The following is a 21,342-nucleotide window of genomic DNA, read 5'->3' on the forward strand; positions in this document are numbered from 1 at the left end:
AAACAGAAAAGATCACTACTCAGAGCAAACAGTCCGTGTAGGACAGTGACAGCACTTTTTTTATTGTGAATATGGATTTGTAATGTGAATATGTCCTTCATTCTGTTTTATGCGATATGGACAGCAGCACCTGATCTACAACCAAGCCTCAAAAGCCACTTTATTTAGACTACTAATCTATTAATTGTCTTTTAATCAAACAAGTGGAAGGAAGAAATGGGCCGTCTAAGCAATAGGTTGCTCAACAAGATAAATGTCAAAAAGTATTTTACAACTTTAGTTTATCGAAGCAGTGTTGGTGTATAGGTCATGCCCCTGCAGTCTCACTGCTTAATTATCTGCCATTTAGGAGTTAAATCACATCGTGTTTCTGTTTATGCAGCCCTGACCACAACACCAGGGCCTTCTTTATCACAGGGCAAAGGGGGCAGCTGCCCCGGGCCCAGTTACTCCTGGGGGGCCCAAAGCAGCTGCCCTGTGGGCCCACAACAATTTGGAGGGGCCTATCAGGTGGCCCATGCATTTAGGGCCACCCGGTGGGTATCTCTGAACAGGGACCCGGTGGGGTGCAATGGCCCTTTAAGAGCCGACCGGCCCCTGTAGTATTAGCTGGCTGGGAGGAAGTGACAGCCAATCACGTCCTCCCAGCTTCAGAAGAGAGTACCGCAGGAGGAAGGAGGTAGCAGCATGGGGAGGAGAGGCAGGAATGAGCTGCTGCTCATTCCCACTCCCATCAGCCTCAGCCAGCTCTAAGCTGAGTTGAAGGTAAGTGTATCCAGTCCCTGATCCTCTCCTTCTGGCTGAATGGCTGCAGCTAGAATAGTTTTTAGAAAAACCACCCCACTCAATGTCCCTGCCCTGCTTTCCCCCACTTACTGTGCCCCCACTTACTGCTTATCTTCTCTGTGCCCCCACTCTCTGGCCCTGCCCTGCCTTCCCCACTCACTTTTTCTCTTCTCTCTGCCCCTGCCTTGCCTTCCCCCACTCACTTCTTCTCTCCTCTAAGCCCCCCACTCTCTGGCCCTGCCCTGCCTTCCCCCACTCACTTCTTCTCTCCTCTATGCCCCCCACTCTCTGGCCCTGCCCTGCCTTCCCCACTTACTTCTTCTCTTCTCCGTGCCCCCACTCTCTGCCCCTGCCCTGCCTTCCTCCACTCACTTCTTCCCTTCTCTATGCCCCCCACTCTCTGCCCCTGCCCTGCTTTCCCCCACTTACTGCTTCTCGGTGCCCCCACTCACTGCTCCTGCCTTCCCCCCTCACTGCTTTTTTACCCTGTGCCCCCCACTCACTGCCTTTCTACTATGTGCCCCCACTCACGGCTTTTTTCCTGTTTAGATGAGTTTAATTATTGCTGCAGTTGCATTTAAGAACAGTGTTTATTTAATGTTTTAATTCTTTTTTTTGTTGTGCATCAAGCTTGCCTTGCCACAGCAGCATCAGCATCAGCATTTACAAGCTTTGTGCCTCCTCCAACTCTCTGCTTCTGCCCTGCTGCAAACATAAAAATTATCACATGTATGTCAGAGTGTGTGTATCTGTGTGTATGTGTGTGCCAGTGTGTAACTGTGCCAGTGTGTAACTGTGTTGGTGTGTATCTGAGTGTTTATTTTTATTTTATTTTATTTTTATTTTTTTCAGGTAACATAAGATCTTTATTAATTTTTATGGCAGAGGAATTTTTTTTTTTTTTTTTAATTCTTTATTTTTGGCGTGCACAAGAGTAACAATACGCCTTGGTGCGCCACAACAGCGACATCAGGGTACATTATTGAACATTTGCATTACAGGTTGTGGTAATCAATTGTCAGGCACTTTTTTAGTTAGAAATAACAGAATTGCAATAGTTTAGGTGCTCGAGTAGCATAAACATTTGAGTATTCAATGCAATTGTAGATTATAAACACATTTAGTTCAGTAGCTTAAGATTAGTGTTCATGTTGAGTGTCATCGTTTCAGTTTCTCGATATTGGTTTGGTTATGCTTATCTACGCTTAAGAGAGGGACATGCATTTTATACAATTACGTTTGGTCTAAATCATCACAACATACAATCTGTCTTGTATATACAAACGACAGGCCTAATCTCTAACATCACAGGTTAGGTATAGCTTTAAGGCTCATCATAAGTGTGAATCTGCGCTGGATCCGAACATTTCTAATGCAGGTTATGCGTGAGTGAAGGTTGGTTGACGGTCTTGTTTAGGGTGTCATTAATGCTAGCAATTTTATGTGGGTAAACAAACAAAAAAAACAGAAAATAAATAATAAATCTTATTAAACATGCTAATTAAACATGCTAAGGCCAGGCAATGATCTACAAGTGTAACATCAACCATGCTGCTCAAATGTTCGTTAATCTGCACACACTTCAGGATCCGTCGGCATGGCGGGTCCGATGCTTCGTGGGTGGTAGTGGGCACATGGTCGGCCAATGCCTGCTCCAGCCTGTCGGCGTGACCCGGTGTTAGTGTCCTTTTAGGCTGAGGTTCTAGCGTTGTCTCTCCAGGTGAGGTCTGAGTCTGGTATGAGCCATCCTGAATGGGTGATGAGGTATGGGGGATTGTGTATAAAAGTCTCGTGCTGTAGGCAAGCGGTGCCTAGTGGTGTGCATCGATGTTGCTGTGGTATCGGCTTGAGTAAGTGGTTTAGCAGGGTTACCGGACATAGAGTGAGTGGAGCTTCCGTGGGCCCCCCGTGCTGACGCTACCCTCTAGCCCGCTCGCCATGTAGTCGGAAGGCAGGATTGTTTGGGTAGGAATGATGCTCAGCACGGTGGTTCCGCCTGCAAACCGGCGAGGTTGCGTCAGCCATTGCGGATCATAGCGCCGCCATTTTAGTGCCCTGGCTCATAGCGCATAGCTTTGGAGGACAGTGTTTCCCTCTGATGGGGACTGGGATAACCCCCCCGGTCCATGGGGGGGAAGCGAAGCATATCCCAAGGCTGTCGCAGGGTGGCCAGGTTCACAAGCAGGACGGCGGCCGTCCGTCCCGCTCTCCACCCTCGTGGGCCATAGGCCCCAAAGTCCCATTTTGCTCCCTCGGGCTCTGGAACTCCCGATCTCAGGGACTGCGGTGGCTCCTGCTCCTGCCTGGGTGCCCGAGACAGTCTCTGTTCACCCAGATTGTGTTATTGTTGAAGTTTTGAGCCATTGGGGACCAAAGTCGTCAGGAGCCTCTCTGGCCTGCGACCGGTCAGCATGGCGGTCAGGCCCCGCCCCCCGTATCTGAGTGTTTATGTGCCAGTGTGCATATCAGAATTTGTGTGCATGTGCCAGTGTGTGTATCTGTGTGTCAAGGTATGTGCATGTGTCAGTATGTTTATATGTGTGTTGATGTGTATGTAATTGTGTATGTGTATACATCCCAGGAAACCAAAAACAACATGCAAACACATCACTGATAACACAAACATTACAGACAAACACACCCCTGATTTCAAACTCCAAAATTATATATAAAACACACCCTTTACTCAAACACCAATACTATACACAAAGGTTTAGAAGACAACACTACATCCTATAACAACCCTGATGGCAAATATTACATACAAACAAAACCCAGTATTAAAATGCCAAAATGATATGCATACACCAACTCACAGTTGCACACCTGCATTTAAAAGTCAACCATACATACAAACACACACCACTGCATTCAAACGCAAACACTACACACAAGTACACCTCTGCATTCCAATTGTAATAGTACATACAAATACACCTCTACATGCACACATATACTGTATACAAAAACAGGCTTACATTCAAATGCACAAACACTGCACACAAATACAACCCTACAAGGATGGGAAAAGTATAGATCCCCAGCTGGCATAGCATTGTGGGAGTTGTGTGACAGATGGGGATGTATCTTTTCGCCACTCTTGTGCTAGAGGAGGAGGCCCAAACAACTTTCTTGTACCAGGGCTTCTCTGCATTAGTTCCGCCACTGGGTTGGAGTGTAAGGCATGATTGCATGCCAGGGAGTGGGAGGGCAGCAGGGTCCAGGGGGGCCAAGCAAATGCTTGCCCAGGGTCCAATCACTATTAAAGACGGCCCTGCACAACACCCCTGGCTTTGACTGGCACAGCCTCCATGAAAAGAAAATGTGTCTTATTTTCAATCTGATCTTACAGCACTGAGTGTTTCGTTTTCAAGTTCTTAACTCCTTCACTTTTTAATTGAACTTTAATCACACACAGAAGGCTGATGCGGGCTTTAGCAGGAGATTCTAAAGTAAGCAGAAGTTGCAATGAAGGAAGTTTAAAAAAATAGTGTTTAGGGAGGCTGTGTAAGTCACAGGCAGGGATAGTGTGGTTTGGGCTGCATTAACTAATAAATGGCAGATAATTTAGCAGTGACACAACAGGGCATGATCTATAGACAAAAAAAAACTAATGAAGCTAAAGTTATTTTGGAGCTTACAATGTCCTTTTAAGTGATATTTTTAGATTGCAAATATGCAAAGACCCCAGATGGTGATAGGCAAAGACCCCTGATGGTTTGCAGCTCTATTTGCAGTGTGTTGGCCCATGGGTGCAAGGGGAGGTTGAATATTACTTAACTAAAGCTGTTCCTCATGGCCGTGCCCTTTTTATCTGTTGGGTCCGCTTTAGCTCCAGGTGCTTTGACAGCCAAGAGCCCACACCAGTGTTGTACTCTTGCAGATGCATGAACATACAACGCTGAGTTAGATGCCTCCATAAGCAATGCATGTTTTTCCTACAACAATCACTCCTGACAGCTGGGATAAATGATAAACTTGACAGCGGTAGTTTTTTTTGTCAGGCATTGTGAATAAACATAAGACTACATAGTCCCTACTTTATCTTATGATATCTTAAGGCTGCGTTGGAATTTCAAAGAAATTATAGCACAGTCAATGTGAGTAGAGTCCAAATTTGTTCTTGAATATAAAATGAGAAGGTTTAGGATGTGGGATAAAATCAGTAATGTGAGTAGCATGTTTTCTTCAATTTATATAAAGGGAGAATTGTTTTATGTCCAATTAGGTGCAACAAGTAACCAAAATGATGGAGAACAATTTTTAAAAACTGCTTGTTCTTGTTCTTAGAACACATGACATGCAACTTGACTCATGCCATAACACTGTTATTTAAAAGCTAAAATAGATACAATTAATGAAGGCTACAACAGGTGGTTAACTATCCCAAGACACGCAATGAAGACTCATATCTGGAGCAATTTGCACCAAGTCTAGTAACGAAACTAGGCAGATATAAAACTTGGACAAATAAAGACTCTCCTGAGCAGTGTCCTTTCAAATTAAAATGCATTTAGTAAAAATTTAAAGGAAAGTAACAATTAGATTGTGGAAGGGGTTAAATTTACCTCTTTTTCCAGCACCGGGCGGGGGACTCTCCTCCTCCTCGTCATCGTCATGGTCTGAATGCACATGCGCGGCACATGCCGCGCATTCAGCCAGTCCATAGGACAGGCGTCTTCTCACTGTGAAAATCACAGTGAGAAGCGCAGAAGTGCCTCTAGAGGCTGTCAATGAGACAACACTAGAGGCTGGATTAACCCTATTATAAACATAGCAGTTTCTCTGAAACTGCTATGTTTATAGAAGAAAGGGTTAATCCTAGCTGGACCTGGTACTCAGACCACTTCATTAAGCTTAAGTGGTCTGGGTGCCTATAGTGGTCCTTTAAGAATCATACAGTTCTATTATCAAACTTCTTGAAATAGGCTGTAGGTCCTCATGTCATTAATAAGTCTCTAATAAAGGAGAAGAAACGTAAAATAACCAGTGAATGGAAAAAAAAATCTGGGTCTCAATGGAACAATATTTTCTATTAAACTAATTCAAAAATAGGCAGTGACTTCAAACTACATTAACACTCTTCAGGAGAATATCACTTGCAAGAAAATGTATTATTCTGTTGCTTATCCTCAGCATGTTTTTGTGAAGAAAAATAAAATAAAACCTAGAAATCCACACGGTTCTATCCTGGAGGGCCTCCATTCAAGCTACCTGTCAATAACTGCTATAAATGTGACCATGCCATTTTTAAATTTATATTTAGTGGTGTAATTTCCAGAGAAGAGACACTCCAATATTAAAATCAATTATCTTAAAAAAATAAATAAATAAAAAAAACCATCTACATCGAAAAACGAATTATCCATATCCCTTACAAAAAAAGGCACTTCCAGTCCCATACCCATCAGTTTCCTCCTCCACGTCTACCAACCAACAAGCATTCCTCCAGGTCCTGTCAGTCATCAGAGGAACACCACCAAGAAATGACATGCAATGTCATCATGGGACACTTCCCCCAGGACAGGCAACAAAACTAAAACATGAAACCAAATTGGAATTCTCTCAGGTACACATACCAGTAAATACCACACCCTACCAAAAAAAATTATAATTGACAGTACAATGGTGCAAAAGGATCTCTGAACTCCTGTCACATTTTTGTCAGAAATTAAGACTCTTGAGAGTGGCTGAAAATATTAAAAATACCTTTTGTTGATGTTTTATGTCATTCTGCCTTTTGATTCTTGCATTAGATGTTCAGAAAGCCTTACCTGTAGACGTCACACCATCTATTGTGGATATTTCTGATGCTGTAGTAACCATCACATCTACAGTGGTTGTCTTTTCATCCGTCACCGGTATGAGTACAGTGGTTGGTCCTCCGAAGGCCTCTGCTGTGGTAGGAATTGCCGTGATGTTCGTGAAGTCAGTCTGGTTACTTTGATCAGAATCATTTTTTGTGGGAATGAGAGTAGAGATACTGAGTGTAACATTTGATGTTGGGGCGAGCATCACAGCTGCTGTGGTTGTGAAAGGAACTTCTGATTTCAGATCCACGGTGGCTGAGCCGGCAGCAGGCTCATTTTCCACGTTCACAAGTGGAGCTAATTGTGATGGGCTAGTTGTAAAATTGGATGCGAATGTCGGAGCAACTGAAAGAAAAGGAAACAAAAACATAAAAAATATGTCAAGAAAAAAAATGCACAAATGGCAACAATGTGAATACACTGAATAAGTTTATCATAAATGATAAGCATGAAGTAGAATTTATATAGACCTTCAACTAATTGTTGATATATGTATATTACATCCTACTACAGGTACAAGAGTGTATTTAAGAGGGACAACCCCTAACCTCAAGTTATATTTAACTCCCCTAACAAACCCACCACATGTCTTTGAAATTGAAATCTGAATGGCAAACGGTAGTCTTAAATGGGCAAGCCACGTGGACTTTCATTTATTACAACTGTAAAACCCTTCAGGGACAGAACCTTGGAAACTATGGAACATCACACCGTCATACCCTGGCCGTCAGCACTGTGCATACCGGCAAGAGCAATTGCTTGTCAACGCTTCTTGCACCACCTCATTGCCCTTTTTATTCAGCGGCTAAATGTAAAAGTGTAATAAAATTACACTTTTTTTTATTCTCTCTTTACATTTGAGCTGGATTCTTGGAAAAGAAAGAAAAAGAAAAAATATATATTTATAGCACAGAAGAACGGTCTGCTTTATTTTGAAAATTAGATTTCTAGGCCAATATACTGCACCCAGAGATATTATTCATAATTGATTTTAAAAATTTTTCCTTTATGCTCACACGTTCAGACAGTCATTGATATTTCCCTAAGGTCATTTGAAAAATAATTTGTAAAAAGGCAATTTCCCTTGCTGAACTGAGATTGGGTTAGATTACTCTGACGGGTTATTTACTAAATTGCAAATTGCTGGGAAATGAATTCACATTTTAAAGGCACACTATAGTCACCTAAACAACTTTAGCTTAATGAAGCAGTGTTACTGTATAGATCATGCCTCTCAGGTTTCACTGCTCAATTCACTGTCATTTAGGAGTTAAATCACTTTGTTTCTGTTTATGAAGCCCTAGCCACACCTCCCCTGGCTATGATTGACAGAGCCTGCATGAAAAAAAAAACAACTGGTTTAACTTTCAATCAGATGTAATTTACCTTAAATAATTGTATCTCAATCTCTAAATTGAACTTTAATCACATACAGGAGGCTCTTGCAGGGTCTAGCAAGCTATTAACATAGCAGGGGATAAGAAAATCTTAATTAAACAGAACTTGCAATAAAGAAAGCCTAAATAGGGCTCTCTTTACAGGAAGTGTTTATGGAAGGCTGTGCAAGTCACATGCAGGGAGGTGTGACGAGGGTTCATAAACAAAGTGATTTAACTCCTAAATGGCAGATAATTGAGCAGTGAGGCTGCAGGGGTATGTTCTATACACCAAAACTGCTTCTTTAAGCTAAAGTTGTTTTGGTGACTATAGTGTCCTTTTAAGTCGAAATAGTCGATTTGGAAAACTTTGCAGCTCTATCTTCAGTTTCACCATTTTAAATTCATTCAAATCACTAGCAAATAACCCCGATTATCACTGTGGCTGAACAAGGGCCTGGCCATTGGGTGCTAGGATGAACCTTTAGGTTTTGTGAAAGTACTCTGGAGCCTATAAACTTATACCTTTCCCCCTCACCTGAACATAAAACCAAACCAACAATTATCAAGATAGAATCTTAACAATAAATAGGTGGTGCGCTAGATAGTATTTACATGCAATAATTGCTTCCACTTTATTGAATCAAGTGTGGAGATTCTGGTGTACTTGAATCCATAAAAAGGGGATAAAAACACAGAAAAAAATGCTAGTGCAGATGGTACGGATATACGAATAAAATGCAAAATAAATAGGAGAGAAAACTCACAATTTTCAGAGCCTGAGAATGAAGGCTCTATACAGGCGCGGTGGTGCTCATATAGGTGGCACCCCACCTTCTTGTTGGTTTAGCTGATTATGTGTCACTGCATACAGATATTTAAATATATTTATTTATTCTATTTGCTGAAAAAAGAACTAAATAAAAATAATTTGGCGGATGGATTAATTATGGAAATAATTGTTGCTTGAACCCTTATTAGTCATTACACTATGCTGTAAGTGGTTACGATGCTTAAATGGCTCTTTTAATGAATGTACTAGATATCCAATAAATACAATAGCTGTGTAACTATTCTTTGCATAGTCTAAGAGCAATGACAAGCAGCCCAATGTATGATTGAATATACAGTACTTTTGGTTTACAATAGGTTTGTGTAGGTGGGTGATTTCCGATTATGACGTCAGGAGTGTAGGTGGGCACAGTCCAGCACTTCTAAACCACCTGTGACGTCCGCATTCAGACTAGCATTGCTTTAACCCCTTAAGGACACATGACATGTGTGACATGTCATGATTCCCTTTTATTCCAGAAGTTTGGCCCTTAAGGGGTTAAAAGGAGGCTCTCGGAGGGGGAGGGTTTACCCTACACTAGTAGCATTTCATTGCAGTTGGATGTACAATGCAAAATAGTACATCATCATTAGAGACGTATCTGAGAGGTTGGGCTTTGTGTTTTACAACACACGTTAAATAATAAAATGCTCACATTTAGAGTTACTGTATCTGTAAACTATCTCCCAGGATTAGCAGTTTCCTGCAGTGAGCTTTTCCAGACTAGGGAGTAGTGGACAGTAGTGTCAGCCTGTCTTCCTATTGTCACAATGAAAGCAAAATATCCCAGTGATTTATGGGATGTGTAGTTCAGGGCTCAGTAGCAGTTCCATGGATCGGAAATGGCATTCCCAGGACCCAGAAAGTGTAAAATTGCGCTAGAAGAGCTTGCAATCTTACTGCGGGATAGTGCCTGGGTATTCTTGACACCATAACCACTACAGAAAACTGTACTGGTTGTGGTACTTTGAGTGTCCCTTTAACATTTTGCAAATGAATGGGAGTGATTTCTGGCATCCAAGCACTGGTTCCAATATTTCACATTAATTTTCTTCAAGCAGATATTGTCGCATGTGAAGGAGGCTCTAATTATTTAACTGGGGGAGCAGTGTATGTGTGTATAATAATATAATCTGTGCGAAGACGTTTAATGGGAGAGACCAGCAGGTGGAGCTATGGTGCAAGACGTTACTGGAAAAAAACAGGCATGAGCCAATATAAATGTCTTAAAGGAACATTCCACACACCTTAAGCACTATAGTTTGCTGTAGTGGTCATGGTCTCAGGAATGCCCTGGCAGTGACATCTCATAATGTAAATAGTCAAACTGTTTTAGAACACTACTCCCTGACACCTCTCAGTCGGAAGCGCTCTTCGCTGGCCCAAGTACTGCATTACCGGGTCAGTGTCAGCTGATCATTGAGCCATTGAGCTAGCCCGGCACTGCAGGACTTAGCTCAGGAGATCTAATAGAAGCTCTCAGCTCTCCAAAGCAGACAAGAGGAGGTGAGGAGGCAGCCCTGGAGGAACCCAGGTAAGAAGTTAAAATAGTCTGAAGTGGTTTGACGATTTATACTGGAGGGTGGTCCTTGAAATAAAATCGGGATTGTGTGTATGAGGCTCTGCATTCTAGCACTTTCGATTTAGTATTTTCCCCAAACAGTGAATTGTGGAAAACTGAAAACCGAATTTCAATATTCAGGCTAATTTAGATGAGATAATTTAGAACTAATTCTAGATGCTTCTGTCAGCTGTCTTACCTGTGGTGGTGGTTGCATTGTCCACATCCTGGCATATCGCACTGCTTACTAGAAATATGAGCAGAAACCAGAAATCCATAGTGTTCTGGAATACACAGAAGATGTACAGGAAAATCAGCCTAGTATACAGCATGGACAAATACTTAAAAACAATCTTATATTGTGAACACAATAAAAAGTGAGAAAAAAAAAACACAACACAAAAATACAACACTACGTTTACTGATGACATGAAATAGTTATACATGGAATTTAGAGATCTGTAAGCCATATTTGGGTTTTGCCCAGCCTTGCTGATCATTCCAGTTTGGATGTGTTATCTTGTGTACTAACATACACTAACAGATACCCTGTATGATGAGTGCACCTCAAAAACACAGAGGCAGAACAGTCACAAATAGCATCATGAAACCATAAAATACTGCTCTCATTTTGTACCTAAATGTATTTTTCATTAATATTCCTGGGTTTAGAAAATAACTAAATAAATCAGTTTAGTAGATATGCCAACAATGAAAACATGCATACATTTAATTATGCATTAATTCATTGGGGATTTCTATAAACAACTTGCAAAAAAGCTGCAGTTTTCTTGTCTGCAGCCTGTGCAACCCTCCTCGCCCAGACTTTCTGTGGCTGTCCAATCACAGACTTCCCAGTGCAGCTTTTGAAACGTTACGTTTTATTTATTTTTTGGGGTAATTGCAATATTTTCAACTGGATTAAGATTGCAGCATGCCAGATTAGAGCCCCTCTTCTAGAGCCCTGGACTGTGTCCTTGTGAGTGTTGTGCACATGTGCTGGCTGTGTTGCATGTGTGTGAGGGAAATAGATTGTTGTGCTTGTGTGTGTATGAGAGAGTGTGGTGTCTCAGTGTTGGTGTGTCAAGAAGTCTAAGAGCTGTGTGTGAGGAGCAAAGTGTGGGATGTGTATGCTGGTTGAGTGTTGAGAGCGTGGTCTGTGTTGAGGGTGAACTGTAGTGTGTGTACACACAAACACGACTACCTTTTGGCAGGAGGGGTGGTGGGGTGTTATCCTTTGTGGTCCAGTGAAAGGTGTGCTGGAAGCCTGGTGCTCCGGTGGGGATGTTTTGTGGTCTGCACCCTTTCCAATTGCAGACCACTTTAAGAGCTCCCTCGCAGTGCCAGAGCTCTGTCATTAAGAAGCATTGAGGGGCCTCTAGGAAGCTCAATTTTGGTGTGGACCACAATGCTCTCAAAGAAACAAGGGGGCTTGTCAAGTAAGTTTACTCTCCTTGCTGACTCAAGGATGGCCCCCTCACAGCCAGAGCCGTAGGACCAGGCCTGTCTGAACCTGGCCCATGGGCAGCCACCTTATGGGGTACCTGTTGTTACTTATGCATGGTCTGTTTAATGTATTAAAAATTGTGGATCACCTGTACATTGTGCCTGTGTAATACTCACTTTACAGAGACAAAGTAACAAAATGCGGAAATTGTGTGGTATACTATACGATCTTTTAATACGGAGTAATAAAATAAAGGGGATAAAAAGCAGCATCTTACATTTAATTTATTGATATAAGAGAGATATCTTAATATGTGTTCATATGTCAAGATTAAAGTAAACACCCAAAAAGTGTCAACTGAATATTTGGAAATCGCCTTGTGCGGTCAGCAAACACACAGAATAAAAATGTGTTTCTTGCTGTAAGCATTGATAACACACAAAAACACAACTGTGCTGTCAACGGTCATCCACAGACACTGATTTAGTGGTGACGGTTAACTTGTCTTCAAAACACCAAAACAATAAGTAAAAAAAAAAAAAAAACATGTTTTTTTGAGAATAGAAGGGAAAGTTTAAAACCACCAAACCACACACAACGAGAAAAGTTAAAGAAAAATAAAAGTGTAGAAATCAACAAAAAGGGGAGTAGAGTGCAAAACTACAAAAATCTTTTACTGTATACAATTTCAGAGAAATAACATCCAGCAATAAGTTATTCACACCCACATTTAGGACTGATTTTGTAGTCATCTATTTCGGTGTTAAAATGAATGTATGCTATACATGTCTACCATCATTTACACAGAACCACAACTGTAACAAGTTAATATTGTATTACTTCACCATCATGTCATTTAGTGGAATTAAATTGTTAGTTGACATCCATTGAAACATTTAGGCTAAAACTGAGTAGCATCTAGGTTGTCGGATCAGAACAGCACAATGTGAATAAATCCATTAATAAAACGTAATCTAATGCATAAAACTATCCACAACTGGAACTTTTTTATTTATTTTTTTAATAGGGACACTATAGTCACCAAAACAACTACAGCTTAATGTAGTCGTTCTGGTATCTTTATCCCGTCCCTGCAGGCTTTTTGCTGTTAAAACAGCCTTTTCAGTGTTTACATTACGGCCTAGGTACACCTCTAGAGGCCAGTGCTCAGACTACCACTGGAGGTGCTTCTATGGTCAGTCTGGAGGCAGTGGCAATGTGCCCTCTGTGCCTCCTTTGTCCTTCCTGAAATCCCTCTCCTTCTGAATAAGGTCGATAAATGTGCTTATAAAGCATATTGATTGGCAGTCTTGCATCAAATGTTTATTGGGTTTGGCTACATAAAAAAACTATTACAGCATTAAATCTAGCCAGAATTAGAGAAAGGAAAAAAGAACCACCTGAAAACAGTCAATATTTATCGATTGTTTTCGGTCAGAGGAAATTATGTCTGTTTGTTATGGTGACAAGACTGCTCTGGTACCACCCCCATTTAAGTAGTCCCCGACCATTTTAGAACGGTTCAACTACTCAATTGGACTTCGCCAGCAACTGCTCTCTACCTGAATTGTAGCCGGAAGCTCTCGGTCTGAGCTTAGCAAGGCAGAAATCTGCGCACACTCCCAGGGAGTGCTCTTCGCACTTGAAGGAGAGAGACAGGGAGGAGTGGCAATGGAGTACACCTCATAAAACCATTCCTACTGGACTACTTCCATCTGGGGTGCCCCAAAGCACTCATACTATAACCGTAGTGTCTATGGTGCGTGAAGTCGTCATTTAAAGACACAGCACAATGGAAAGTAAGATGAGCAAAAGTGGATGAGATTGATTAGCTAACCTGCTCTTGTGATCCCATAATCTGTAGCAGAGGTTCTTCACCTTTTAAAAAAAAAAAAAAAGAATTATACAGGGAAACTGTTTTTTTTTTTTACATGGCATTAACGTTGAAAACTCATTCTTCAATTAAATTAATTCAGTGAACCATTACTTAATTGTGATAAAAATAAAATATATTGTTGGAAGGGGTCTCTGGCAGCCCACTGAGAGGACACAGGTTTCCAATTTTGTTCCTGACTCAATTTATTCACAAGCCTGTAATGTTGTACTGGGTTTGGAAGCAAACTGAATATAGCTTCTCCAAAACAGTTTTGTGATTTAATATGCGCTTGTAACCAAGAGCGGCAGCAAGCCATGTCTCTAATGCAGTTAGACAGCCAGATGCAAGATTTCAGGTTGTGAACTCAAACAATCTGTTCGACCAACACAACCAACAGATATATTCAAGTTACATAACAGGTTAGTTAACATTTTGTATTAAAAGGAGAAAAAAAAGTGAGAAAAAAAAAATTATATTTAAGATGCCACCATGTCACTGCTACCCAAAATACAGGTTAGTAATTTAAATAAATAAATAAAAATAGTAACGTATAATGTGGTCCTCCTGTTACTGGCGGCTAACAGTTTGAGTCTCTAAATTATATTAAAGATACCATGAAAACAGAAATGCTCGGTGACTGACAAATGGATTTTTTCCATAATTCTCAGCTCGCGGGTTAAAACTGTTAGGATATGGTTTAAATAACTGGGCATGCATTAACTATTGCAGACCAGTAGGGTCCCACTGTGTCATTCTATGACCAATCAGGGTTCTTTAATCCATTCATTCTTTTTGGGTCACCTAATCAAAACTCAATCACTCTAAGACCTATTTACTAAATGAAACCTAAAATATTGTACTTGTATTAAACTGCTGCAATTAATAAAGCTGATCTGGCAGAGTATGTATATATGTGAGGGAGTGGGTTTCTGCTGCGTGCAAATAGGAGATTGAATGTGTTTGAAGTTGCATGTGTATATGTGAGGGAGGTAGTATTAACTGTGTGTATATATGTGAGAGAATTAGTAGTAGCTGCGTGTGTATATGTCAGGGAGTGGGTAGTAGCTACGTGTGTATATGTGAGGGGATTAGTAGTAGTTGCATATATATGTCATTAAGTGGGTAGTAGCTGTGTGTATTTGTGAGGTAATTAGTAGTAGTTGCATATATATGTGAGGAAGTGGGTAGTAGCTGCATGTGTATGTGAGGGAGTTATTAGTAGCTGCATGTATAAATGTGAGGGAGTTGGTAGTAGCTGCGTGTGTATATGTGAGGGAGTTTGTAGGAGCTGTGTGAATATGTGAGGGAGTGGGTAGTAACTGCGTGTGTAAATGTAAGGGAGTCAGTAGTAGCTACGTGTATATATGAGAGTGAATAGTTTTTAACAGTGTATATATATATATATATGTGGTGGGAGATTGAATAGCCATGTATTAATGTCTGTGAGTGAGAAGTTAGTTAAGTGTATGATATATTTTGCTTAACATATGACGCCCAATGCATTCTTTAAGAATAAATCTGAATAGTATTAGTTTTGCCAATTAGTCCACATGGGCTAGTTGTAGCTTGCAAGATGTGGACACATCATGAACCAATACACACTCAATCAACAAAAATAAATAAATACAATTATATATATATATATATATATATATATATATATAAATAATTGTATTTATTTATTTATATATTACGACTCTAATGTGTTCTCCGGGACGTTTCTTATTGTGAAAAATGTGTAAACCGAAACACGGTTTTCCATAGGAATGCATTGAAAACCAATTAATCCGTTCTGGAGGTCAGGATAAAAATTCAAAATGAGCTGGCATGGAAATCAACCCACAACGCAGAACACACAGTAAAATGCATACAAACGATGAAGCTCAGCTCCTTACCTTTCTACCGCTTGAGAAATGCACCCAAAAAGTTCCAAAAACCACTGCAAACAATTTCCAGAATAGCTCCAAAACTCGATGAAAACCACTACGATGCCACGTGCTACCCACAGACTCCAGTCTGCACAAGTGTAGCGCTATAAACCTCCCAGGCGCAATGCATCCTGGGGAAACTTGCTTTGTATTGCAAATTTTTTTTGTAAACCGAGGCACCACTATATATATATATATATATATATATATATAAAAACATTTATCCTGTGGATTGAGGCAGTGTAAGTATTACTCCACCACCAATTTACTCTTGCAAATACTTTTTGTTTCCACTTGCTTGATTTGCATACACAACCGCAGTGTGAATAGTCCCAAGTGCAGTTATTGAAACTAACAGTAAGGTTATGAAAACTGATCTTCAAGCAGAATGTGTAAGACATATATGTGTACTTTGAAGCAATTGTCTTACAAATTGCCGTCAGCCAGACTGTTACACGAGTTAATGTCTTTCCCATCAGATATAATTAAACTGCACTTAACTTTAAAAATATGTATCATTCAAGTGAAACTTCTACCTATAATTCTGCTTGAATAAACATTGTTTTGTTAAATAACCCAATCTTTCAACCCACCCCCCTACCGGCGCCTTATATTACAGTAATGTGCAACAGTCTGCGTGTATAGTTCTCGGCCTGTGCTTCTTGTCCCATTTTAATTTGCGATCAAAATCTGAAATGCAATCCAATCTCATCAAAAATATTGCCCAAGAATTAGATTCAGCTCTGTGGATTTTGGATTTTCTACGTGCTCTTTGCAATTAATACGATTGTTAGAGCATTTTAAACAAAGGGCAAATGAGAATGATATTCCAGAAATGATGCAACGAGATCACGTGGCTCGCTTCTCGTTTAACATTAATTTTAAAGCTATACCCAATCAAATAACGCAGATGTAGTATGTGCATCACAAAGACACTAAGCTCAAGTCTGTATGATTTGCTAGGTCGCTGTGTTTTCCAATGCAACTGCCGTGTCCATCAGTGTGATATGTTGGCGCACATAAATGGAATAAACTCAAACACTACTGGAGTGCTGATATTAGGGCCCTATGCTGCTGTCACGTTTAGGTGCTCTGGTTATCCCACCTCTCTGGACATCAAAAACTAAGCACGCAGAAAGTGCAACATGAGAATGTTCAATGACACCCTTACACTGTACTAATTTAACATCAAGCATCTTCTCCTTGTAAAATCGGTTCTGTAGATCACAGGTCCCAGGGGAGGCCTCGTTGGAGAAAAGTACTAGGCACCCTGAATTTTAATCTTCAGGGTTGTTCTTAAAGGGGCTGCTCAAACACTTTTTTTTTTATGAGACCATTTACTAGACATGTTTGCATGGAAAACATGCAAACATTTAATTATGCATTCTTTTCATTTAAGGTATATCTAAAAGCTGCAGATCTCATCTGCAGCCTTTGCAAGACTTCCCATTCTCACTCTGCCCAGACTTTATGTGACTGTCCAATCACAAACTCCCAATGCAGCTCAATGAGAAGTCTTTGCAAAGCAGGTGCTTTGAGCTATTGCTGCCTCTACTGAGCTAAACAAACCAGGAAGTAACAGGGACCGTCTGTCTGAGTCACAGCCAGGGGTGCCAAGACAGCTAAGGGCCAAAACATTTGCGTACAAAACAATTTAGCCCCCCACCACAAAAAAAAAAAAACAACAAATAAAACACGTTAGTATTACGGTTTCCAAACTCACATTTATCTTAAGGTGCACACTTGTCCATGTGATAGGAAATTGGGCCTTCCAAAGGCAGAAAACTGTATTTCTCCCAATTTGTAACAACGTAGCTTGAAGACAGATTTGCGTCAATCTCTTGCGACAAACTCTTTGCAGCACTAATGTATGGAGGTAGTAAAAATAACTCAAAAAGGGAGGGAAGCTCTAAACGGATAAGGAGGGTGAGGTGTAACAAGGCAGCAAACAACCTATAAAATTGGGGTCCCTCTATCACCACCATCCTCTTGTATGGAGATGGTACCTTTATCCAGTGGCCATGAGAAAGTCTTTGTCAAGACTATTGTATTTAGAGTTTAATGGCTCCTCCTATTCATCACTCGCTTGATTTTCAGCTGATGTGACGGAGACCTTTTGTGAACCTGCAGACTAACAAAGGCTGATCAAGTGAAATTGAAAATGTTAGTGCGTCTAACCACGGGGCACTCGTGTGACCCTTTCAACACCAAAGCTTCATACAACACAGATTATTTCAATCTGCAATGGCTTTCAAATCTCCTTTGGAAGTCACCACAGGGTTAATGAAAAAATAGCGAGAGTCTAATCTCTAAAATACAAGTTTTCCTCACACTCTCTCTCTACAACTCCAGCAGCCTCTGACACATTGAATGAATACCAGTTTTCTGCTAATTTCCTTATGAATGAGCCAATTCCACATCAATGTGCAGAGAAGTGGGAGGAAATCTGACATAAGCACTAAGCAGTGCCGTTTATGGTTCAGGAAGCTACGCTTCCCAGCATCTAAGGGCAATTGAGTCAGAACTTAACTTTCGGTTGGCATGGCAACCCAGGATATGGTACACTAGATTAGGTTTTTTTCTTAATTAATCATTTGGCTCTTTGCTGACTTTTGTGATGAATCTCCATATTCATTTTGTTCATCCCTGAGAAGCGTCCCTCCCTCAATGGATATTTTTTTTTTACTAGCAGACTTTACATTATCCATATTGGCATTCTAAGGAACATTCTCTCTTGAATGTAAATAACCCACAAATGATCAGAGAGATGCGCACACTGCATGCAAAGCATGCTACAAGGTTACATTTAAAAAATTTAAAAAAAAAATAAAAATAAAGCAGTCACCGTGGGCTAAACCCAAGGCATCTAGAAATCATTGTTTCTGTGGCTTGTAAAACGCTAATCACCAGATCTTTTTATTTTACGTATTTTTTTTTTTATTCACAAGGCTTGCTATTTCAATAAATATAATCCGATATGCTACATGGCCTTTTAAGACAACCGATTGTTTTAAAGGGAGACAATAGTGCCAGGAAAACACTGTAGTTCCCTCTCTGTCAAGGCCCGCCTCCCGCGGCGCTGAAGGGGTTAATAAACGCTTCAGTCACTTCAGCCCCTCGGTGCTGGCTCAGCTCTGCCCACGCCCCCCTCCACCACTGGAGGAGACGTAATGCGCTTGCAATTAAATGCTTTCCTATGGCGATTCCGGCGACGCTGGAGGTCCTCATGCATATCACAAGGACATCCAGCGTTGTTTAGACAACCAACAGTCATCTAAGAACCCGGATGTCCCTCTAGTGGCTGTCTGGTAGAAAGCTACTAGAGGAGGACTTAATCCTGCAAGGTAATTATTGGTAATTACCACTGCGGGGGTAAGGACCCCTATAGGCACCCAGACCACTTCATTGAGCTGAAGTGGTCTGGGTGCCAGGTCCATCTAGGGTTAACCCTGCAGCGAAACTGCTATGTTTAGGGTCTTTAGGTGCCGCCCACCTCAGAAATCTATAGGTGTTGCCTATAGTTTACAATATAGATCATATTGTGTTCATACAGCGCAGCCCTTGCCCTCGCCAAACATTCATACTTATCCTCTCTCATTAGTTCATGCTTCTGTTTGGGGTGGTGATCACTCTACTGAGACTGCTCTTATCAAAGTTACCAACGACCTAATCACAGCTAAATCCAAAGGCCACTACTACATACTAATTCTTCATGACCTCTCTGCTGCCTTTAACACTGTTGATCATGCTCTTCTTCAAACTCTTCAATCACTCTGTCTCTGTGACTCTGTCCTCTCGTGGTTTTCCTCTCATCTCTCCAAAAGCTCAGTTGGTGTTGCCTTTTCCAATGATACCTCCTCCCCTCGCCCTGTCTTGGTTGGAGTCCCCCAAGGCTCTGTCCTTGGTCCTCTTCTATTTTCTCTTTATACTGCCTCTCTTGGCAAACTTATTACCTGATTCGGATTCCACTACCCCCTGTACGCTGATGACACCCAGATATATCTCTCCTTCCTGGACCTCTCCCCTGCCGTCCTGCAACGTGTCACTGCTTGCTTTTCTTTCATCTCTGATTGGAAGCAATCCCGCTTTCTGAAACTCAATCTCTCTAAAACTGAGCTCCTTGTCTTTCCTCCTCCTACTCTTTCGTTCTCCCTTCAAGTTAGTGGTATCCACATAAGTCTATCCTGTCTTGGCAACATACTGGATGTGAGGCCAGAATAAAGTATGTTGCCAAATCCTGTAGATTCCAACTTAAAAACATGGCCCGCATCCACCACTTTCTTACAGAAGATGCTACCAAGGAGCTTGTCCATGCTCTAGTAATTTCCTGCATGGATTATTGTAACCCTCTCCCGATTGGTCTTCCCTAAAGCCGTATTGCCCCGTTACAGTTTGTAATGAATGCTGCTGCCAGACTGATTTTCTTCTCTAGTCGGTCCTCTTACACCTCAGCCCTCTGTCAGTCCTTACATTGGCTTCCTGTATCCTACAGGAGTCAATACAAAGTGATAACCCATACCTATAAAGCACTGAACAATTCTAGTCCCTCTTATCTCTCTTCACAAATCCATAGATATAACCCTTCTTGGTCCCTCCGCTGTGCCGTGACCTCCTCCTGTCCAATGCTCGCACCCGTATGGCCAACTCACGCTTGAAGGACTATTCGCGGGCGGCTCCCTTCCTATGGAATAGCCTGCCTACGGCCATCAGACTCTCCCCTAGTCTTCAATCATTTAAGAAGTGCCTTAAAAAAACTCTTTAATAATGCTTATGGCCTCCCAGAGTTACCTATACCTCACATACCTGTCTCTTGCTCTCTCCTAAAGGGCAGCACTTTGCTATCTCCTCCAGCGCTGCTTCACTCCCACCTAATTTGCCATTTCCTGTCTTAAAGTGTTTTATACCCCACCTCCTCTAGAGTGTAAGCTCGGTTGGAGTGCTTGCAGTTTTCTTGTAATTGTCCTATTTATAGTTAACACCCCCCCCCTCTCATAATATTGTAAAGCGCAACAGAATCTGTTGGCACTATATAAATGGCAATAATAACAACAACCAACGTCGGAGTGGAACTAACCCATGGTTACCAGGTAGACAGTAATCAGTAATAATTATGTGAATATGTCCCAGCTAGTAGGCGTGCAGCAATACCACTGTTGGTAGGTATCAGCTTGGTGGTGGCAGACATGTCAGTGTGGGTAGATTACCATAGGTACCAGATCGATTGGTAGTATGTCAGACCGAGGAGGTATAAATAAATGGTGAGCACTATCAATGTACACAAGTAACAGCTAAATGATGAGGGGTTATTAATGGAGAGGCTATGTGATTAGCCGTTTCTCAGTGCTTTAAGACTCCTGCTAATCAAAAACAAATATTAATCACCAAAACAGGGTTAAGCAAGGCACTCATATCAAAAGAAATGCTAGCAAGACCCAGCTTTGCAGGCAGTCAGTAAGGTTAAAGTATAGTTCCACCAAGTTCAGATGGGATCTCTGTAAGGGATGTACCAGGTCTTTACTGGACATGAGAAAGTCATAGCCAAAAAGTACCTAATGTGGCATGGCAGACAGGCATGACTCCTAGGGAGAAGGGGATTCTCTAGAATGTGAGCTTGTTTGAGCAGGGCCCTCAATACCCTCTGTTCCTGCACGTCCAGCTCGTCTTGTTGCAAATACATGTTGGTTAGTCCACCTATTGAACAATGCTACGGAATTTGTTGGGGTTTT

The 21,342-nt window shown here is 41.3% G+C and overlaps 1 protein-coding gene across 2 annotated transcripts in view; it reads right to left on the bottom strand.

Moving 5' to 3' along the window:
* Nucleotides 1-21,342, bottom strand: part of PTPRA (protein tyrosine phosphatase receptor type A) — a 171,294-nt gene that overhangs the window by 55,729 nt on the left and 94,223 nt on the right. Inside the window, exons 4-6 of one of the 2 annotated variants that reach the window (XM_063457602.1) lie at nucleotides 13,650-13,690; nucleotides 10,565-10,649; nucleotides 6,561-6,941 (exon numbers count right to left, since the gene is read on the bottom strand). In XM_063457602.1, the coding sequence (XP_063313672.1) occupies nucleotides 6,561-6,941; nucleotides 10,565-10,649; nucleotides 13,650-13,667 (484 nt within the window). In that variant the 5' untranslated portion in view covers nucleotides 13,668-13,690. The remainder of the gene's footprint in view (nucleotides 1-6,560; nucleotides 6,942-10,564; nucleotides 10,650-13,649; nucleotides 13,691-21,342) is intronic. The other variant, XM_063457603.1, reaches the window with a different exon arrangement.

This window comes from Pelobates fuscus, chromosome 6 (assembly GCF_036172605.1).
Source record: "Pelobates fuscus isolate aPelFus1 chromosome 6, aPelFus1.pri, whole genome shotgun sequence".
NCBI lineage: Eukaryota > Metazoa > Chordata > Amphibia > Anura > Pelobatidae > Pelobates > Pelobates fuscus.